Raw genomic sequence first — 20658 nt, 5'->3', positions numbered from 1 at the left:
TCTCCCACTCTGCCTCTCCAAAGCAGAAAGCTGAAATTTGGCTGCTTTTCAGAGGGGGTGGAGATACCCTCTTTCATAGGTATCAGATACCTAACTTCTCACTGACATATCTGTTGAACTAGCCAAACAGCCAAGGAGCCAATGTTAATATCATTCTGAGGAAGCAGAGAATTTGCTCACCCTTTCATATCCAGCATAAACATTGCACGACCAAATAGAGCACAGACACATGTCTGCCAGACTACAGCTTATGGTATAGAATATGCAACTGATTGTTCAGTGTGGAGTCTGGAGAAAGAAAATCTCCTGTGGAAAGTCGGGGCAAATGCAAGAGCCATGAAACATAGTTGTTAAGCACTCAGCCTCTAGAGTCATGGACTTGAGCTTTTACCCTGCCATTCCACTTATTAAGAGACTTGGTCTCTCTGAATTTCAGGTCCTCACTTGCAAGATGGGACAATGATACTTTGCAGGATCATAGATCAAATGGGCACTGTGGAGTGCCTGAAGTATAAGACATGCTAAAAAGTATGAATCATCCTTTATTTTGGTTTTGTTCCCTGCCTTACTCTTTGAAACTAACAGTCCAAAATTCTATTTTATATATTAACATAAAAAAGAAGGGATACTTAAGCTGTGTGCACAAGCGTAGACACCAACATCTTGTTGGGTTGTGTTTGACACATGCCAGGTTACCAGGGGAAAGCTATGGAATATGAAGATGGTGTAGCTTTAAACATGGCTGAGAGAAGAGACAAAGACCAAGTGAGGTTTTGTGACTTGTACCCAAGTGATGCAGATGGAATGACAAGTAAGAATGAGAGCAGGTTTTACTGGTATCTCTCTTTTCCTGATGGCTCTTGTGTGGTTTCCTTGGAAGGTTTACTCTGGCATTTTTCAGAAATAGCACAGTTGTTTGGGATGATTACAGGCAATCACCATTTCTCAGACATGGAACTGTGTATAGCTCACTGACCGGCTACTCTCCAGTCCCCAGCCGGGGAGGGGGGGGTGATGCGCAGCTGGTCTCTTGTTGACCACGTATTAGATCTTATGAAATTCAAAGACAACCCACTTTAGGGAACTCATTTAAGAAAAAGAGTGGGTTTTGAGGGTGGAACATGGAATCCATTCCAACAGAAACACAAACTGCATAGCCAGCTCACCTGACAGGCTGTTAACACAGTGTCTCTTAAAATCCATGTTTGAAATCAGTGACTATTAAGAGATTAACAGAGATAATCTGAGGTTAGAGGAGAAGCCCTCCTTGGATATCTTGAAGCTGCACCATCCAATAATGGAGCCACAGCTATGTGTGATCTCTGAGCGCTTGAAATATGGCAGGTTCAAATTGAGATATGTTCTACAATACACGATTTCAAGGACTTAGTACAAAAAATCATGTATCTCATCAATTTTTATGTTGATTACTCATTGAAATAATACTTTAGATATAATAGGATAAACAACTACATTCTTAAAATTAATTTTATTGTTTCTTTTTCATTCCTTCTGATGTGGCTACAAGAAATCTTTAAGTCACATATATGGTTCCCATTCTGCTATTCTTGGACAGCACGGCTTTAGAACATCACACAGAATCTTTATCCACAACTCTGATTAATACTTACCTCCATTTTATACCCTGATTATGATGATCCTAGGCTATTAACAACCAATATGTATCCAGAACTTTGCTACCCTAAGGCTTTGCTCTTGCTGTGAACTCTACGCAAGATGTTTACCCACCCCCACACCCCCAGACTTCATGTCTGCACCTTTTTCAACTCCTTGATCTTTTCTCAAAGGCCCTTTCCCCAGACAGGCCTGCGCTGTCCTCAGGGTGGTCACATCAACCTTTTCTATTCTCTTTATGGCACTCGTTTCTATTGTCTGCCTTCTCAACAAGACTATGATCTCCATGAAAAGATCTACCATGTTCATCTCTCTATTTTCTGCTCTCAGAACAGCATTTAGCTTATAGCTGGTCCCCAGTAAATAGTTCCTGAAGAACTAAATGCATTAGCCTTAAATCTGAGTGAGATTCTTTAAACTGTGTTTCAACGTGGTGCCCTTCGTTCATCTCATTCTGACTGAGCATCTGCTGTCAGCCTGTCACTATGCATTAGGGGTATGGTGATAGAAGTCCTAATCTCATTCTCAGGGAGAGTAGGACTTAGTGGGTTCCAAGCATAAACATGTCTTACAAACACAGTTGTCCTATTACTGCCATGAGCCTTTTGTTGCATGTTACTAGGTATACTACTAAGGAAATAATGCAACAGAGGTAAAAAAAACAGGATAACCTCAAAGCTCAGACTCCATGTTTACCCACAGTGGGGGAAAGTTGTTGAAAAGGCGGCTCCCTTGTGCTCTTCTGTTTTCAAAAACCAGATTAACCATCTTAAAGAACTATGATTATGGGCAGAAACCAGGCATGTATTTCTAGCTGTGGAAGACTCTAAATGAGAAGATATTTTGAGCTCAAAGGATACATGTTTTCAGAGGTTTTTAAGGGAAAACTGACCTTTTAATACATCCTCAGATTACAAAAGCAAGCTGTAGATCACTGTGTGGAGCAGATGCTTGTTTTTGTGTGTGTGTGTGTGTGTATATATATATATATACATATATATATATATATATATATATCCTATAAATGTGTGTGGGAAAGACAAATGCATTCCAAATGGTTAACCTTGGCTACCTCATGGTTGTGGAAGATAGAATGATATGACACTATAAATATTTTCTTAACATACTTCCATATTATTTTATTTGTTACAATGAACATGGATAAATTCTGTACTTTCAAAAATGAATAAAGCAGTTTTTAGAAAGAAAATTTTAAAAGAAACACTACAAAGCATCCCTGTATTTGATAGAGATACGTTTCACATCTTGAATTTTTTTCATCTCAGTTCTGGCCTCAACAAAGGCCAACAACCAGGTTGGATTTCAAAAAAATAGAAAGTACAGACTGAGCTCACTTCTGGAGAATTTTATGATGTCATGGCTCTCTTACCATAGTTAGGACTGCATTAACCTCTTTAATTGGGATGGTACTCTTTACTGAGAGCACCTGTTATAAGCCCATTAATTTGTTTACATATGCTCATTTTATTCTCTAAATAATCATTCAAAGGTAGGCATTAAATATATCCTCACTTAACGGATATAAAAATTAAAGTGCAGGGAGGTGAGATGACTTGCCCAAGGTCACAGAGGTTAGTTAGAGGTTGAGCCAGTTTGCAGAGGAGAACTACAAAAACAACTAGAAAACAAGTAACAAGATGGCAATCAATAAATACACACCTATCAGTAATTGCTTAAACGTAAATAGTCTAAACACTCCAATCAAAAGACATAGGGGGACAGAATGGATGAAAAAAAACCACACATGCACACAAGACTCATCTACATGCTGCCTGCAAGAGACTCACTGCAGACCCAAAGATACAGATTGAAAATGAAGGGATAAAAAAAGATATTCTATGCAAATGTACACACACACACACACACACAAATCCAGAGTAGCAATACTTCTATCTGCCAAAATGGGACTTTAAAACAAAAATGGTTACAAAAGACAAAGAAGGACACTACATAATGATAAAGGGACCAATACAACAAGAGGTTATAACAATTGTAAATATCTATGCAACCAACATTGGAGGACCTAAATACATAAAGCAGAAATTAACAGACATAAAGGGAGAGATTGATAGTTAATAATAATAGTAGGTGACTTGAACACCTCACTTGTATCAGTTGACAGACCATCCAGACAGAAAATCAATAAGGAAACAGAACCCAACTTTGAACCTTGCCCTTTTCAACCTTTTGTCCAATTCACCACCATTTGCTACCTCTTTCTAAAAGATAAGGTGCAATACAGTATTTTGCATCTGGTTCCACAGCTGAATTCAGTTCTATTCTCAGTGGAAGCCTAATTGTAGGGACTTCTGAAAGGTTTCTGTTCCACAAAATCTTTTCACTAACTAGCCTCGGAGACTGATAGTTAATAGTGGAATCTATCCCATTAGGTGACATCTCCTAGGATCCACTCTCCAATTACAAGTACCCTTAGAATTGAGTAACATGTAAAATCATTATAAATCATAACTGTCAATGACCATAATGTAAAATAATTACCAAGGAAATAAATCTAACAAATCTCCAAGGAAATGAGACATGAAGCCTATAGGATGATGGGTGTGTGAAGAAGAGATAGTTACAGAGCAGAATCAGCAATGTCCTACAAGGGTGTCATTGTGGGATTATTGATAAATATAAGGGACCTAGAGGAACCAGATTTCGGAAAGAAAGGTGCCAGTAAAGGTATGTACCACCATCCAGGCCACACAATGGATTGGCACAAAACAGAGAGAACGGGCACATGAGTTGGTTTCCATACTGTTCTCCGCACCCCAGCTACAATGCTGCTGTTTGTCAAAAGGTCACTGAGATACAAGATGCCATGAGTAAATGATGTAAAAATCAATCATCCTATCAAGAGACAAATCACAGGGTATGTTCTTCCAGGAATCTGCTCAGAGTGTCTCTCTGAGGTACAGAAGGCCAAGAAGTAGCTTCTGGATACACAAGGGGGTTAGTTTACAAAACTAATGGATCCTATCTAGTAGTGGATTTCTATAAGCAGCCTGGACAGAAATACTGTCTGCTCTATTCTTTAAATAGAATATGCTTTTTTCCCCCACAGAAAAAGCGCACATTGAAGGGCTCCATTGAACTCTCCCGAATCAAATGTGTTGAGATTGTGAAAAGTGACATTAGTATCCCATGCCACTATAAATATCCATTTCAGGTAAGTCCAGTATGCCTGCGGGAACTAGTCCTCCATTCCTTGGACAATGGTTGAAATCCTGTCATTGTAATAGAAGGTGGGACACCGATGACTCTGACCTATACTTAGATCTTCTACTAAGTCCAGAAGAAAGCTGCTGTGTTCTTTCTTTCTTTCATTTATTCATTCTATTCAACAAAGCATAAAACCTTGAAAAAGTTTTCATTCCTCTTTTCTTCTTCTCTCATATCTTCCCTACCTCAACAAAAATCCAAATTCTCTGCTCCTAGGCGAGGGAAAATAAACTATCAATGGCCCAAACCTAATATTCTTTAAGTACAATTTACCATGTTTTGAGGCAACTGTTGATTATAAATTGTTTGGAGGTTCTGGGACAAAAAGACTTGAATTTTATAATGTCAGAACTATCTAGAGTTGTGTTGTGCAATATAGTAGCCACTAGCCACATGTGGATGTTTAATATTTAAATTAAATAATATTAAAAATTCCTGAGTCACACTAAGCCATACTGAGTGAATAAACATTTCAATGTTCAATAGTTATGTGTTGGACAGAACAGATTATAAAACATTTCCACCTTTACAGAAAGTCCTACTGGACAGAGCTGGTGGAGGTTATCATTAGTCTTTAGGTTATGATATCATCTAAAACGTGTCATCACTCTCTGCATCTATGACTCCAAAGCAGCAGATATCTCCTTGCACATTCTAGGGTACTGTTCCTCTTTGCCAATTTGAGAGGTAAATATTCCATTTTTAATGTGACATAGAAAAGGATTCTTTTCTACCAGAAAGTTGACCTCCATGAGTTGAAATTTTTAGTAATAAAAGTAAAATGAATAGCATATATTTTCCTGTCAGTAAAATCCTAATTAATGGGGCGCCTGGGGGGCTCAGTCAGTTAGGCTGCTGTATTCAGCTCCGGTCATGATCCCAGGAGTCCTGCATCAGGCTCTTGTCCAGCAGGGAGACTGCTTTCTTTCTCTGCCTCTGCCTGCGACTGCCTGCTTGTGCTCTCTCTCTGACAATAAATAAATAAAAAATCTTTAAAAAAAATCCTAATTAATAATGAATGTGAGAGGGGCCCCTGGGTGGCTCAGTCAGTTAAATGTCTGCCTTCGGCTCAGGTCATGATCCCAGGGTCCTAGGATGAAGCCTCACATTGGGCTCCCCTTGCTCAATGAGGAGTCTGCTTGTCCCTCTCCCTCTGCCCCCCCTACTCATTCTTGCTGTCTAATTCTCTCTGTCTCTCTCAAATAAATACATAAAATCTTTTAAAAAATGAGTACATTAAAGGGGAACCTGGATGGCTCAGTTGGTTAAGTGTTCCACTCTTGATCTCAGCTCAGGTTATAAGTTCAAGCCCTGCGCTGGGTTCAACACTGGGCATGGAGCCTACTTAAAGAAAAAAAAAAAAAAAAGTACATAAAAAAAAAACTGGTAAAATTCAAAGAAGATCTGTTCTTTAGTTAGTAGTGTTAGACCAATGTTTCCTCGTTTTGAAACTGTACTATGGTTATGTAATAAGATGTTATCATTAAGGAGAGGTTGGTGAAAAGAACACAGGAACTCTGTACTATTTATGGAACCACTGGGGTGTCTTACATTATTTCAAAATAAGAAGTTTTTAAAATCTCGATTATACATTTTTCATCTACTTTTTTACTCTTTCATATGCCAGAAAGGTTTTTTTTTTAATCACTTAAAAGTTAATATGAGAAATAAATGTTCTGTCACATGGAGACATTTTGTCCTGCTGTTTTAATTTAGCAATGGCTTATTAGTAACATGGAATCTCAGACAAGTAGTCTGAGATGTGGAAACTCACCCTGTGTCGGCACAGCATTCAAATATCTGGATAAAAAGGACATCAGTCTCCTAATCACCTGGTAGTTTGCCTTTAAGTGACAGACACCTGAGGCCCAGTCTTGGCCCCGTATGCTAGGCGGGCCTACTGTCCGTCATTCATCTCCGAGTGCACCACTCACCTTGGACTCTGCCTATATCCTCAGGTTGTGCATGACAACTACCTTCTGTATGTGTTTGCTCCAGACCGCGAGAGCCGACAGCGCTGGGTTCTGGCCCTTAAAGAAGGTAATTACTCTCCTGTGCCAATGGCTCTAAGATCCCTTGATGTTCTAGCAGGCTTGGGTTCCTCAGTTAGACAAAGGGCAGTGGATGGTCAAATATTTCTTGCTTTTGGTGTTGGTATTGCATTCCAACTTTTCACCCTGGGCCCAAGAGGCAACGATCAGTACAGTGTAGGGTCAGCCAAATCTAGCCTACCACCTGTTTTCATAAGGCTCTGAGCTAAGGATGGTTTTTTTAAATGGCCCCATTTTAAAGGAATAGAGGAGTACCTCCATCTCATATCGATTTTGCCTGCTGGTGAACAAAACCTAAAATATTTACTACCTGGCCATTGCAGAGTTTGCCCACTCCTGGTCTAGTATGAAGAATAAGAGGATGGAGCCTTGAGTTAGATGACCTGAGTTCGAATCCCGGCTCTGCTTCTTACTAGCCACGTGTGCGTGGGCAACGTCCTCATCGGCTCTGTCTTCAGTCTCCCCATCTATAAAAAAGGAAAGAAGGAGGGAGTGATAATAATAGTTCCTGCCCCCGGAACTGCTACGGGTAAAGCCTCTGGAATTATCCTGGCCCAGAGTCGACACCCAATAAATTTTAGCTAGCTTTCAAAGTTTTCAGATCAGCACGAAGGATATTCCTTAAGGTTCGCCTTCCTCATGGCATCATTAGAACCAGCGCAGGGCTTGGGTACACGTGAGAGGTGCAGCCAGACCACTAAGGTGAAAATCCCCAGTCTGTCAGTTATTAGTATGTGACCTGGGGCAAATTCCTCTACCTTCCAGCATCTCCATTTTCTCAGCTATAAATTCTGACTAGTAACAATTGGTCACACGGTTATTGTGAGAATTAAATGTGTTAAGACGTGTCAGACACTTAGAACAATACCCAAAGAAAGCGTTCAATCAGAAGCACTGTTATTTCACCTGGAGCCCTGGGTTTACAGGAGAACTGGGTTCAGATATTTGTCTGTCTCTAAGTACCTATAAGGACAAAAAGTAAGCAAGCCATTGGAATCTTGGGAGCCATGAAACCTCTGTCAGAAAAATGAGACTAAAAATATAGTTATCCTTTTCTAAGGTCATTGTCTCAAATGGGGTATGAACAGGCCAGGACTGGGTAAGCAGAAAATGCTTCCAAGTCAACGGGCTCAGTAGAAACATTAAAATGGAAAGTTATCAGAAGGGCCCTAACTATGTCCACTGGCTGTTCTCCCACTGTGTAGGGCTTTACTCACAGGATGTTAGAGCTGGAAAGAACATTTGAGATGGCCTGTCTACATCTCCATTTCTCATACTTTTCTTCAGCAGGAGAACCTCTTTTTTTCTCCCCCTACAAAAATCTCACTTTTAAGCTGCAAATATAGAATGGATAAAGCAAAACTCCTGTGGTTGAAGGTGGGAGAGATGAAGGGGTGGGAATCCCTCCCATTCAGACTTCCCAGTGGCCCTTGGACGCCTTTGTTGGGCCCACTGGTCCAATCTAACACTCTCATTGCATAGAGGGGATGCTGAGCTGGATGAGGGTGTTGTCCAACCTGGGACATACAATTAACACAAGGCCAGACAAGACCCAGACCCAATAATGCCTAAATCCAACATGTACTGTTCACTCCAGCTTATAGCGGGGTCCAATCTCGGGGAGTCTCGTTGGTAGCCCTTGATAGACGGACCTGGAAATAACTCTTCTACTGGTGCCAATATCTTTCAGAAACAAGGAATAATAACAGTTTGGTACCCATGTATCATCCGAATTTCTGGATGGACGGGAGGTGGAGGTGCTGTGCTCAACTGGAGAAGCTCGCAGTGGGCTGTGCCCAGTACGATCCAACCAAGAATGGTAAGAGACTGGGAATTCCCTTTTCTTCTTTGCAAAATGACTGAACTCTCTAGTCTGAGGAGGTAAAAGCTCTCAGCTTCCCATCATCAGGGGTGTCAGGGGTTGAATACAAAATTTTGCATTTTCAGAACTTTCAGAGAGAAATTATCTGCCTCTACCAGTAGTCTGTTGATGTTTCTCATCTCAAACCTTATGTCTTTGTGGTTCCTTGCTACTAAAAGTGTCATCCTTGGACCTGCCGTGTCAACATCACCTGCGACCCAGTTAGAAATGTAAATTCTTTGGCCCCATTCCAGGTCTGCTGCTAGATCAAAATTTGTTTTTTAACAAATTTTCTGGAGATTTGGGAGCATGGTAAACTTTGGAAAACATGACTATAACCCTCAAGTTAGAAAATGTGATCGGCATGGTCGACTTAAATCTTAGGTTGTAGAGACAGACTTAGAGGTCCATAACATCATTTATTTATTACAGTGGTGTCACATCACACATGTGTTTAATTCCACCAGCTCAACTTTATAGTCTTGGAGGGAAAGAAAGCAAAACCAAGAACTACTAATTGTACGCTGTGGCTTCTCTCTGCCTCCCCTTCAAACTCACTGTCGATCTCTATAATAATCTCAGAGAAAAGGAGGCCACAGCCCAAATGCAAAATGAAAACAAAAGACATTGTTTCTGGTCTTTGGATGTCAAAAGCCCTGGAATGTGGGAGTGGGGTGCTACCAGTTCTACCCTTCTGTGATGGCTCTGGGACCAGAACCTTCAATGAAGTGCAGCTTCACTTACATGCACTTTGACACATGGTATGCTTCCATTCCCCACAATCATCTGGGGGAGATGGTGTGAGGTCACAGAAGCTGAAGACCTTGAGCAGTTGGGTATGTTCAAGGTCACACAGTGAGGAAGTGCTCTGCAAAGCCATTGTTGAATAGGAATGATGGATAGTGTGAATTGTTTTGCTTCCATTCCCCTCTCCTCTCAACCTCCCTTACCCTAGCCGCCTTTTCTCATCTGTCAGTTTCTCTTTTGCAGGAAAACCAAATACCTCACATTGACGGCCCAAGGCAGATGTGCGAAATGTAACACATGGCTGGGTTTTCCGTGGCTTCCTGAGTCACAGCCCATTTTAGTACCACGTTAACAACCACCACTTCTCAACCTCAACCTTGGGAGAGAAAGTTTAAGGTTATCAGTCCCCTGGCTCAGAAGAACAATATATACCTGGTTTTAGAAGCGAATGATCTTCTACATTACCCTATGGACCGTATTCACAAAGGCTAGTATTTCATAAAAAAGAAACAGAAGGTTTTATATGGGTGAAATCCACCATATTAACAAGATGGCATGGGATTTCCCCAATGTGAGAAAGCCCTTTTCAAAGCTAGAGGTCTAGTCTCCAAATTCTTGCCAATACCTTTGCTGTGGGCCCTTGGACCTAGGGCCCTGATCTCCTCCAGTGTTAGGGGAACTTTTAGGTGTCCTGCGATGAAACAATCTCCCAAGCCCCTTTCCAGTTCCGGAATCCCTTGAGTCTGTGTTTCCATTTTTCAGTTTTCACTGTGCATATTGCAGCTGATCCCTTCAGGGCACATAGTACTTCCCTGTGCAGAGTGCTAGACACACGACTGAGGGTGATGAGCGTCTGAATGACTCACCATCATGACACTTGGAGATGGCTGCTCATGCTGAACTGCTCACCCCATAAACCCAGGGCCTAATTACAGTCACTCTCTGAGGGGTCCTACATTCATGTTTGCAAAAATGAGCTTGTGGAAAGCTTTTAGCACAACCACTGGCACTTACTGAGCTCTCAACAAATGGTATTTGTGCCTGCTATTCTTTCTTATTTGTGGACAGAAGAATCTGAAGCTGAGATATAGCAGTGTGTGTGTGTATGTCTGGAAAGCAGCAGAGATGGTTGAGTAAAAATGGACCCTGCTCTACCCAACCGACAGCAACACTCATTTGTGCAAGCAGAACTGGCTCTGATGTCATACAATCCAGTATCACCCAGTGGGAGAAGAAAGGAGGGAAAAGTAAGGCTAGAGGAAGAGCTATGCATCGCAGAATATTCAGGGTTGGGAGGGGCCCAAGGCCACACAGCTCATTCCCAGCAGAGCTGGGGTGGGAACCCCAGTCTCCTGGTGCTCTGAGTTGCGTGCAGAATAGGAACCGTGCTTCCAGTTATGTTTGTTTGTTTCTTCTCTGTTAATCACAAACCCAAGTCAACACCCCACCCTGCCCTTTCTTAAAGAGTTAGCACATGGGTTGGGTTCCCATGTCACTGTGTGGGTCTCCTTTTACCTCATTCCTGAGAAGTGCTGTCCCAGTCAGGCAGGGATCAACCTCATAGGTTAGTCAACCTCATGCAGAGATGAGGAGCTCACCACCTCCTCATGGAGCCTATTCCCATATTATCTCTAATTATTAAATCATGGTTTGAACTGAGCAGAAGCCTATGTCCACACCGACTCCCAGACATTCAACTTTGGTCTACTGATTCCAGGCCTGACCTTTCCAGGCCTCAGCAGAGAAATACCAGGAGACAGAGAAGAAGAGATGAAAGGAGGGAGAAAAAAGAAGAGAGGAGGAAAGAAGGCCTAGAGTAGAGGTGAAGAGAGGGAGCTGTGGAGACAAACAGATAAACAGAGAGAGAGGTGCTAAGGGTGTTGTTTGGAGGAGGTAGCAGGAACACATGCTCAGGAACAGAAGCATTAAGGTAACTAAAAGTAGTTTCCAGCCCTTGCCCCGAAAAACACCATGACCCCTCACCTCCCCACCTCCTCTCCAAGCCCACGGCTACCTCAGGAAGCCAATGAGTCACTGTTACCCTGAATCACCAATTCCCACTCCAGGGTATGGCAGGTGGTAGGTGTGTTTGTGGAGGTCTCCCAGCCCACAGGGAAGGACATAATCCTAATGTCTCTGAAGGAACTTTTGGATTAGGCTTTAACTGGGAGTACAGAATATTGACTTCTAGAAGTTTCTGGTATCTTCTAGAAAATAAAATGGGGAACCAACAGGCTAAAAGAGATAAAACATGGGTGCTACAAGGCCAATTTTTATTTCTCTGTGTCTCATCATCTTCTTCTGGCCCTTTTCTTCTGTTGTTTACCTAAGGGCCCCTTTTCTCTGAAAAGCCCCCTGTTGTTTACCTAAGGGCCCCTTTTCTCTGAAAAGCCCCCTGGCAGCTCGCCTCCAGTTGGGTACATTCGGTTTCATGCTCATTTTCTTTTTCTGTTTTTCTCATTTCAGCTTCAAAGAAGCCTCTTCCTCCTACTCCTGAAGACAACAGGGTAAGTAAGGGCTCCAACTCTGGGCACAGTGGGCACCCATCACCGCAGCTGCCTGACTGGCATGTCCCCTTTGCACTTTCCCCATCTGCCCAGATTTCTCAAATCCTGGGCAAATGCAGCAGGTTGTAGTAATTTCAGTTGAAATGAACCCACTGGGTCTCTTGGACCTGAACTGTCTCATGGGTCTGTTTACATAAAATGATTGCTCAGCTGCTAAATCCTCAGTTTACTTTATTCACTAAACAAAAACTTACTGATATCAAACTGTGTATCCAGCCACCTGACCACTTTGAGGTATAATGACAGCTATTTATATAAAATGGTGTACTGGGGAACCTGGGTGGCTTAGATGATTAAGCATCTCTTCAGCTCAGGTTATGAACTCTGAGTCCTGGGACAAGCCCCAAGTTGGGTCCCCTGCTCAGTGGGGTATCTGTTTGTTCCTCTCCCTCTGTCCACTCATGCTCTCCTTCTCTCTATCAAATAAATAAATAAAATCTTTTTAAAAATAAAATTGTGTATTTAGTCCACACCTTACTTTTGATAATACTTTATATTTTTCAAAGTATTTCCATGCTTCTACTATTTCAAAGATATATATATCTTTATATAAAAAGTATATACATATATATGTATATACTTATACATGTATATACATATATGTATATATAGGTATATGAGCCTCCTTTCCTCACTGTCTATTCTAGCCACTTCAGAGGGTTATAGTTTTATTCACATTTTAAAGCTTGGGAAATCAAGTCCCAGGAGAGGTTTTGAGATTTTTTTTCCAAGGCCATTCAACAATTTAATAGTCAAGCAAGTAGACAGCCGAGCTCCTGAGAGTTGATCTTTAACTCAAGGGGTGGTTCTCAAAGTGTGGTCCCTAGACCAGCAGTATCAGCATCACCTGGGATCTTTTTAGAAATGCAATATAAATTCTCAGGCCCCAACCCAGACCTACTGTATTCATAACTCTGGAAGAGGGTCCCAGCAATCTGCATTTTCATAGACCTCCAGGTAATCCTGGAGCACAATGAAGTAGGGGAAAACAGTCATCTAATATACTGACTTAAAAGATTTAGGTGATACCAAGCCAACTCTGGGGAAGCCAACTCTGGCTTCCAAATGGTTTCCCCCATAGTCCCACCTATATAGGGTAGAGATAGGATCTAGGCTTAGAGTATTACTATACATTATTATTATTATAATCAGGTTTCTCACCACATGAATGTCTAACAGGACATTCAAAAGTTGTACAAAATGTGAGATACTGCAGAGATTTTTGCATTCTTTGCCCTTTCCCATTAAATGTTAGCAGCACACCTAAATCTTTGTGACATTCAAAACATCACCATAATTGTGGAAGATGCTACCTATAGAGAGGTACCACCACGGTTAGAGAACCTTGCTCTTAGCTTTCTTTTCATAGGGATTGATCAATTAGTTGGGCCTATAATGGGATGAATACCATGATGTCATAACCCTCCTTAATCTTCAGGGACCCTTGTATACAACTCCTTCCTCCATTAGCTCTTGGGGTGAAAGCCTCAGTCCCATTGGCTCTTATCTGCAGTACTCCAATACACCACCTCATGAGCTCCATCAATATCTAGACTTCAAATCCTAATCTGGGTCAGCTGGGATGACATACTACATCAGTAGGACAAGCTTTTTCTTTCTAGATCTCCAGGATTTTTATACCACCAACTGCTTTGATGTGCTCATAGAAATTTTGGCTTCTCAACACCAATTCTCATCCCCACCAGTAATCTCAATCTCTTCCATATTTCCTGTCTCAAAAATCTGCCAAACTGTATCAAGTGTGCCCTTCCTGAACTCCCACAATTGTTTGTTTTATCATCTCTTCTTCATTTCTTTAACACGTCATCCTTAAAAAGGTACTGAGAAGTAGAGTCTTAGGCAAGAGAGCCCCTAAGAGGAAGAAGGAAGTTCATGTGCTATCATAGAGAGAGCATTAAGACTAATTCCAGGGCTAAGTTTAGCCATATCCATTTTCCCATCTGGGCCTCTGTTTCCCCACCCTAAACAAAAGGATGGATTGAATGACCTCTCAGAGGCATTCTAGCTCCAATAGTCTATGATCCTATGGATCTGGACAGACCCACAAGTCAAAGCAGAAAAGTGTGTACTGAGTAACTTAACACTGATGGCATCACGTAAATTAAGAATACGATGCTTCCAGGGGCGCCTGGGTGGCTCAGTGGGTTGGGCCGCTGCCTTTGGCTCAGGTCATGATCCCAGGTCCTGGGTTCAAGCCCCACATCGGGCTTTCTGCTCAACAGGGAGCCTGCTTCCTCCTCTCTCTCTGCCTGCCTCTCTGCCTACTTGTGATTTCTCTCTGTCAAATAAATAAATAAAATCTTAAAAAAAAAAAAAAAAGTATACGATGCTTCCAGCAGAGAGGTTGCAACGTGTGACCAATAGACTTTTATGAAAAGCATGTGGCTGCTTGGAATTCACTGTGGTCAAAATTTAACACACAGAATGAGAGGGGCAAGGAATTCCAGGTACTGGTTGTCTTTGTGTCATATTCAGCGCTATAATCCTAAGTCAAAAGAAAGCCAACTAGAGAAGGCAGATGGTTTCAGTGACTACCCAATGGATTGCAGGAACTGGTGTGTTGACCTTGCATAGAACCAGGAGCAAGTTATAATTTAGGGACTTGTTGACCTTGTTCTGCAGTTTACCTCCTTTCTATGTCATCACTTGCTTTTGTTTTCTACCTCCCCCAGCGATCACTTCAGGAACCTGAAGAAACCATTGTCATTGCTTTGTATGACTACCAAACGAATGATCCACAGGAACTTATGCTACAGCGCAATGAGGAGTACTACCTGCTGGACAGTTCTGAGATTCACTGGTGGAGAGTGCAGGACAGGAATGGGTAAGGATCTTTTTGCTGTCCCAGGACTTGAGGGGAGGTGGCAATAGAGAAAACACTGGAATGATTTGTTCTGCCTCCATCAGCATGACCACTGCACTGAGTTAGGAGAGGAGGGCAAAGGTAGAAGAAAGAGGAAGGCAGAAGTGGTTGAGGAGACCTTTCCACTTTTCAGAAGTGGTGGAGGCAGTCACTTGCTATGCTCTCTCCCCATTAAGCATTCCCAGCTCCCACACCTATCTAAAAATTCCCCAGGGTTTTTTTTTTTTTTTAATTTATTTGACAGACAGAGGTGACAAGCAGGCAGAGAGGCAGGCAGAGAGAGAGAGGGGAGAAGCAGGCTCCCCGCCGAGCAGAGAGCCCGATGCGGGGCTCAATCCCAGGACTCCGGGATCATGACCCAAGCCGAAGGCAGAGGTTTTAACCCACTGAGCCACCCAGGCACCCCTCCCCAGGGTTTTTTCACTAACACCGACAAAGTAGAAGATTGGCAGCTTGTTCTACAAGGAAGAACTATTGTTTTTGAGTGTTTAGATGAGACCAAAGGCACATCCCATTGTGAAGTGTCTATTTGCAGTGAAAAGAAAAGGCATGTAGAAATGGTAATGATTAGTGGTTATATAAAGAAGCATCAGGAAGAAAAAAAAAAAAAGCATCAGGAAGAAAATACTGATGACTTAGCTATACTACCAGTCTTAGAACTAGCCATCTACATGATTCAGGGAGAAAGTTGAGTTGTGCTAATACCAATTGCCCACTATGGGAGTTTTGAATGAAAAAATATGTATATTATGAGCCTTCCTCTGATCTGAAATACAACAAAATTACTTTTGTTAATCTTCAGAGTGCTCTGGGATATATATAACTTAGATACCAGTACTTAGTTTTAAGGCATCAGATTCATGCTGCTTTATAAGGCTTTAGTTTTTCCTTTTAATATATCAGAGCTATTTACCCAAGCCTTGGAATATTCTCCAGAATGTGACTTCAATGATTGCAATAACTCCAACACAGAAGTGTACCATAATTTAGTAATTCCCTTGCTGGGTGCTCAGGTTATTTCCAATATCTTGCAGATATTAATAGCTCTGCAATGAACATCCTTATATATTAATATTACAGGTTAATATAGTTTTAAAGCATGAGGTTATTACTGATTTAAAAATATACAAAAGAAAAACACTCCATCACTACAATGTTTTGATGGCCTTCATCCATGTTTTATTTAAAAAAAAAAAAAAAAGATCCAACCTCCATTTGTCACCATATCAGTTCCAAAAGTAATCACAACTAACACTTTCTTGTGTATCCCAAACAAAAAAGTTACACATACACAAATGCATCCTTCCTTTGTGGTTTTTTTTTCATTCACAAAGGTGATTCATTCTGCTCTTCACCTTGCTTTTGACCTTTAGTAATACATCTTAGAGATCTTTCCATATCTGCAGATACAAATTTTTTTTAAATAATTGCATAGTTTTGGAAGGTATGCTTGTATTATAAATATTTGAATGATCTTAAATGATAGGATGTTTAGTTTCCAAGTTACTTGTTTTCTTTGTTATTTTAAACAAGGGCACAATGAAGATCTTGTATTGCTCATGCTCATGTTTCTGGGCAATTTTTTGCAAAAAAAATTGCAACATATATATTTTTAAAAATATATTTTTCTTTTGAAAAAATGTATATCTCACATTTCTAACTATGGAACTGTTGAATCAGAACCTGTCTCAATTTTGGTAGATGATTCCCTCAGAAAGACTGCCAAATTTATATCCCCACTACCTACCAACAGTGCGTGGGAGTGTCAACACTGGGTATCACTAAACTTTAGGGAAAAAAAAAGACAAAGCTAATCTGATGAATAAAAAAAGAGGCACACAAATAACTTTAGGGTTAAGGCTTTACTTTTCACATACACTTTTTCACATACACCAAAACTTGCTTTGTCAAAGCACGTTCTCTTTAAGTAACCTTATTCACTCCACTACAGGGGGAGTGGGGGAAGGGTGTAAAATACGGTTCTTTAAAGATCTGTGGTCCGGGAAACAGGGTTGCTGGCTAGCTGGGAATAGACCCGAAAGCACTTCACGTGGAATCTCCCTCCCTCTCTAGCTGACTCATGAAGGCAAGTGAGGCCTGTCACATGCCCCTCTCTTTGCCTATTATAAGGTGTCCCATATCAGAAACAGGTTTAAGACTGCCCAGTTCTACAAACACCAGAACTTACTAAGAAATTCACTCCTCCAGTCAACTGACATTTATTTTTTATTTTTTTAATTTGACACAGAGAGAGAGATCACAAGTAGGCAGAGAGGCAGGCAGAGAGAGAGGGGGGAAAGCAGACTTCCTGCTGAGCAGAGAGCCCAATGTGGGGCTCCATCCCAGGACTCTGAGATCACGACCTGAGCCGAAGGCAGAGGCTTAACCCACTGAGCCATCCAGGTGCCCCTCAACTGATATTTATTTAGCACACCTAATGTGCCAGGAAATGTCTTCTCCTAGGTTTCACTTCCCCAAATGACAGTTTACTGTTTGTTCAGTGGCCTGTGGAAATGATCAGCTCTGCACTTCAAAGAACATCAAAGAGGACACCCTAGAATCTAATTGGTGTTTTGGGAATTTCCCCAGTGTGCTTTGTAATAATGCAGTATAGTGGAAAATACAGAAGATGAGGAGACAGAAGACTTGCATTTTAATATCCGCTGCTCTTGTTGTAGGTCTTTGGAAAAGTCACTTAAACTTTGGGCATCCATTTTCCTTATCTATGAAATTCAGATGATAATATCAGCTCTGTCTATCTCACAAGGTTGAGGAAATTAGTGAAATGCTAAAAGTGAAATGAGCTTTGTAAATTCTATATCCACATACAAATAAAGAGAATCACCATTTGTGATAATCATATTATAACATAACGTTATGTGGTTGGCATATTAGAACACAGTTATCTACTTGAAAGTAAAAATAGTATTTGACCTATTAGTAGAATTGTAAACATATGGTGTGGCAAAACCAGACATAATCAAGTGGATTCCAAAAGACAGATATAAAAGAAAGAGCAACTTTTAGAGCAACTTGACTTCTATCACTTGGAGCAGACCGCCTTGAGCACCATAGTAGGGATGATTCTGAAGCCAGGTGTTCAGTTCTCCAAGGGAAGCATGTCACGATTGACTCAGCCACGGCCCAGGATATGAGACAATCGTCCCATATTTGGCATCCCCATTCTTGATATCTCTACTCCTCAAAACAATTCTGTGAGACAGATTACGCATTCCTCCCTAAACATCATCACCAGATTGAAAAAATGGCTTTATTATATAAAAATTAAAATACGCTTTATAAAGTAAAGAGCAAGAAACTCTCTGGCATCTTTTTATAGACTGGCAGAGCTGGGAGGAATTCTATGCGGAATCTCGTGTAGATTTTACCGAGAGGGAGCCAGAGGCCCAGAGAGTAAAAGGGACATTGTTTTCACCTTGTAATATTAAATGCAGTAATGAATGAGAACGTGCTTTGAAAACTACAAGACCATACACAAATGTAAAGTATTTTGAAGTGTTGATTAGTCTCTTCCATATGTCTTTGTTTATGCCCAGTTATGTATTCCTGCTCAGAAGAAACTCCCATCTCTAAATCCCGGGTGACTCTATTCTTTTTCTCCTGTTTTACCATTTACATCCGAAGGAGTTCAATTAACAACAACAACAAAATATTAGGGAGGCCCTGCATTAAAAGTTTATAATGCTGACTGGCAGTATCTTTTGGAACCTGTGGGTGGAAAGTGATTTTTTTACATTATTTTGGTTTCCTGGCTATGCAATTGTAGCACTGAAGTGGAAAAAATACTGATTGTCACACCCAAAGAAAATGTTTCCTTATAGAAAATAGAGACCGAACATTAATCTTTTTTCCATGAGAGGAAATTTCACGATGAGGAGAGCAACAAACAAAGCTTTTTAAGTGAAGTAGCCACTTCTTATTTATTATGGTTCATATTTTAGTGGTGAAATCTACCACTTTTAACAGATGGCAGATTTTCGTTATTTTTAGCTTTTATTCTATTTTAACTTTTATTCTGAAACTTTAAAATGTCTTATCATGAATGCCAAATAATGTGAGACTCCCCCATCTTCAAATGACTTTTTAGCGGATTGAACCACCTCTAAAACGGAGATGTGAACATTTATCCTGTAATAGTCTAAACATGAATTTCCCTTTTAACAGGCACGAAGGATATGTACCAAGCAGTTATCTGGTGGAAAAATCTCCAAACAGCCTGGAAACCTATGAGTAAGAAATTTTCTTTGTTTTCTAAAAATATGGCATTAAGGTCCTCCTTAGATTAGGAATAAATTATTGGTTGATAATAAAAGTACCGGGCATTTTTTTTTCTTCTTGTACTTTGATCCCTAAGTGAAGAGTAGAGGAACACTTTAAATAGGAGAAGGGGGCCAATGTATGTTCCCACCTCGCCTTTTATCAAAGAGATGACTCTAAGATATCCACATAGATTGGGTAAAAGGAAAAAGTTTCTTCCAGGAATCTTGGTCTCACTTGAGAAGGAAAAAAGCAGTTGGAACACTGGATCAAATAGAAACTCACTTAAAACATGCTTTAAGGCAATACTTCTAATACCAAAATAGCAGACAAATAGGAATTAAATATCTGCTTAGCTTGTATGGTCTATTTCAAGTTGTCATTTATAGAAGAATTCACATGGATATAATTTTAATGGAAATACTTAGTATTTAATAAAATCCAATTGTAATGGACAATGTACTCACCATGTGTATATGCTCCCTAGCTCCGCGGCTGGAGGTCTTGAAGCAATAGGCCCATAGCACCATGAGAACTCTGTGTTCACAGATCTTCCTTTCTAAATAGCACTTCCCACTGAAATAGAGTTCTTGAAGAAATGGCTTGGGGATTCAGAGTCAAGGCAGGAAAATTACAGAATGAACTTGGAACACCTTGCACCAGAAAGTAAAGAAATACTGCCCATCTCCCAAAATATTTTAATGATGTGGACTTGTGGAATGGGCAAAGAATTCAGCTTAAAGTTGTTCCTTCTGGCCAAATATACAACAATTTGAGTGTTAAAATAAGTAACAAGGGTAATGGACTACAATCCATACAATAAAATAAGAATCGATAACAGATAGTTTGACAGGTAAGTAAGTAAGTAAATACAAGAATAAATAAGAAAGTTCTTTCTTACCATAGACTGCCAGCTAATGAATGTAGAAGGAATGATCATGGTTAAAAGTCACCATTTGGGGGCACCTGGGTGGCTCAGGGGGCATCTGAGCCTTTGGCTCAGGTCACCGTCCCAGGGTCCTGGGATCAAGCCCTGCATTGGGGTCTCTGCTCGGTGGAGAGCCTGCTTCTCTTTCTCCCTCTGCTACTCCCCCTGCTTGTGCATGGTCTCTCTCTCTCTCTCTCTCTCACTGTCTCTGTCAAATAAATAAATAGATAAAATCTATAAAAAAATAAATAAATAAATAAAAATCATCATTTGTAACTCAAAGCATCAACTAATTCAGACAAGACACTTCAATGAAAATTTCACAACTAGGGAGGCGAAAGTTTGATATTTACCTAGTTTCAAAGTATCTTCTCAGAAATCACTTACTAGTAATAGAGTGGAAATATCTGGTAGGCCCCCATTTTAACCAAGTGATCCAAGCTCACATCAATAACAGGACA

At 40.7% G+C, this 20658-nt stretch overlaps 1 protein-coding gene across 1 annotated transcript in view; it reads left to right on the top strand.

Moving 5' to 3' along the window:
- Window positions 1-20658, top strand: part of LOC111140995 (IL2 inducible T-cell kinase) — a 64360-nt gene that overhangs the window by 16627 nt on the left and 27075 nt on the right. The window contains exons 2-7 of the mRNA XM_022493297.1: window positions 4724-4828; window positions 6840-6921; window positions 8623-8751; window positions 12007-12047; window positions 14801-14952; window positions 19177-19242. Coding sequence (XP_022349005.1) covers window positions 4724-4828; window positions 6840-6921; window positions 8623-8751; window positions 12007-12047; window positions 14801-14952; window positions 19177-19242 — 575 coding nt within the window. The remainder of the gene's footprint in view (window positions 1-4723; window positions 4829-6839; window positions 6922-8622; window positions 8752-12006; window positions 12048-14800; window positions 14953-19176; window positions 19243-20658) is intronic.

This window comes from Enhydra lutris, unplaced genomic scaffold (genome assembly GCF_002288905.1).
Source record: "Enhydra lutris kenyoni isolate GAN:26980312 unplaced genomic scaffold, ASM228890v2 scaffoldscaffold5, whole genome shotgun sequence".
Lineage (NCBI taxonomy): Eukaryota > Metazoa > Chordata > Mammalia > Carnivora > Mustelidae > Enhydra > Enhydra lutris.
Note: the sequence above shows the minus strand (reverse complement) of the source record. Positions and strands in the feature narration are given on the sequence as shown.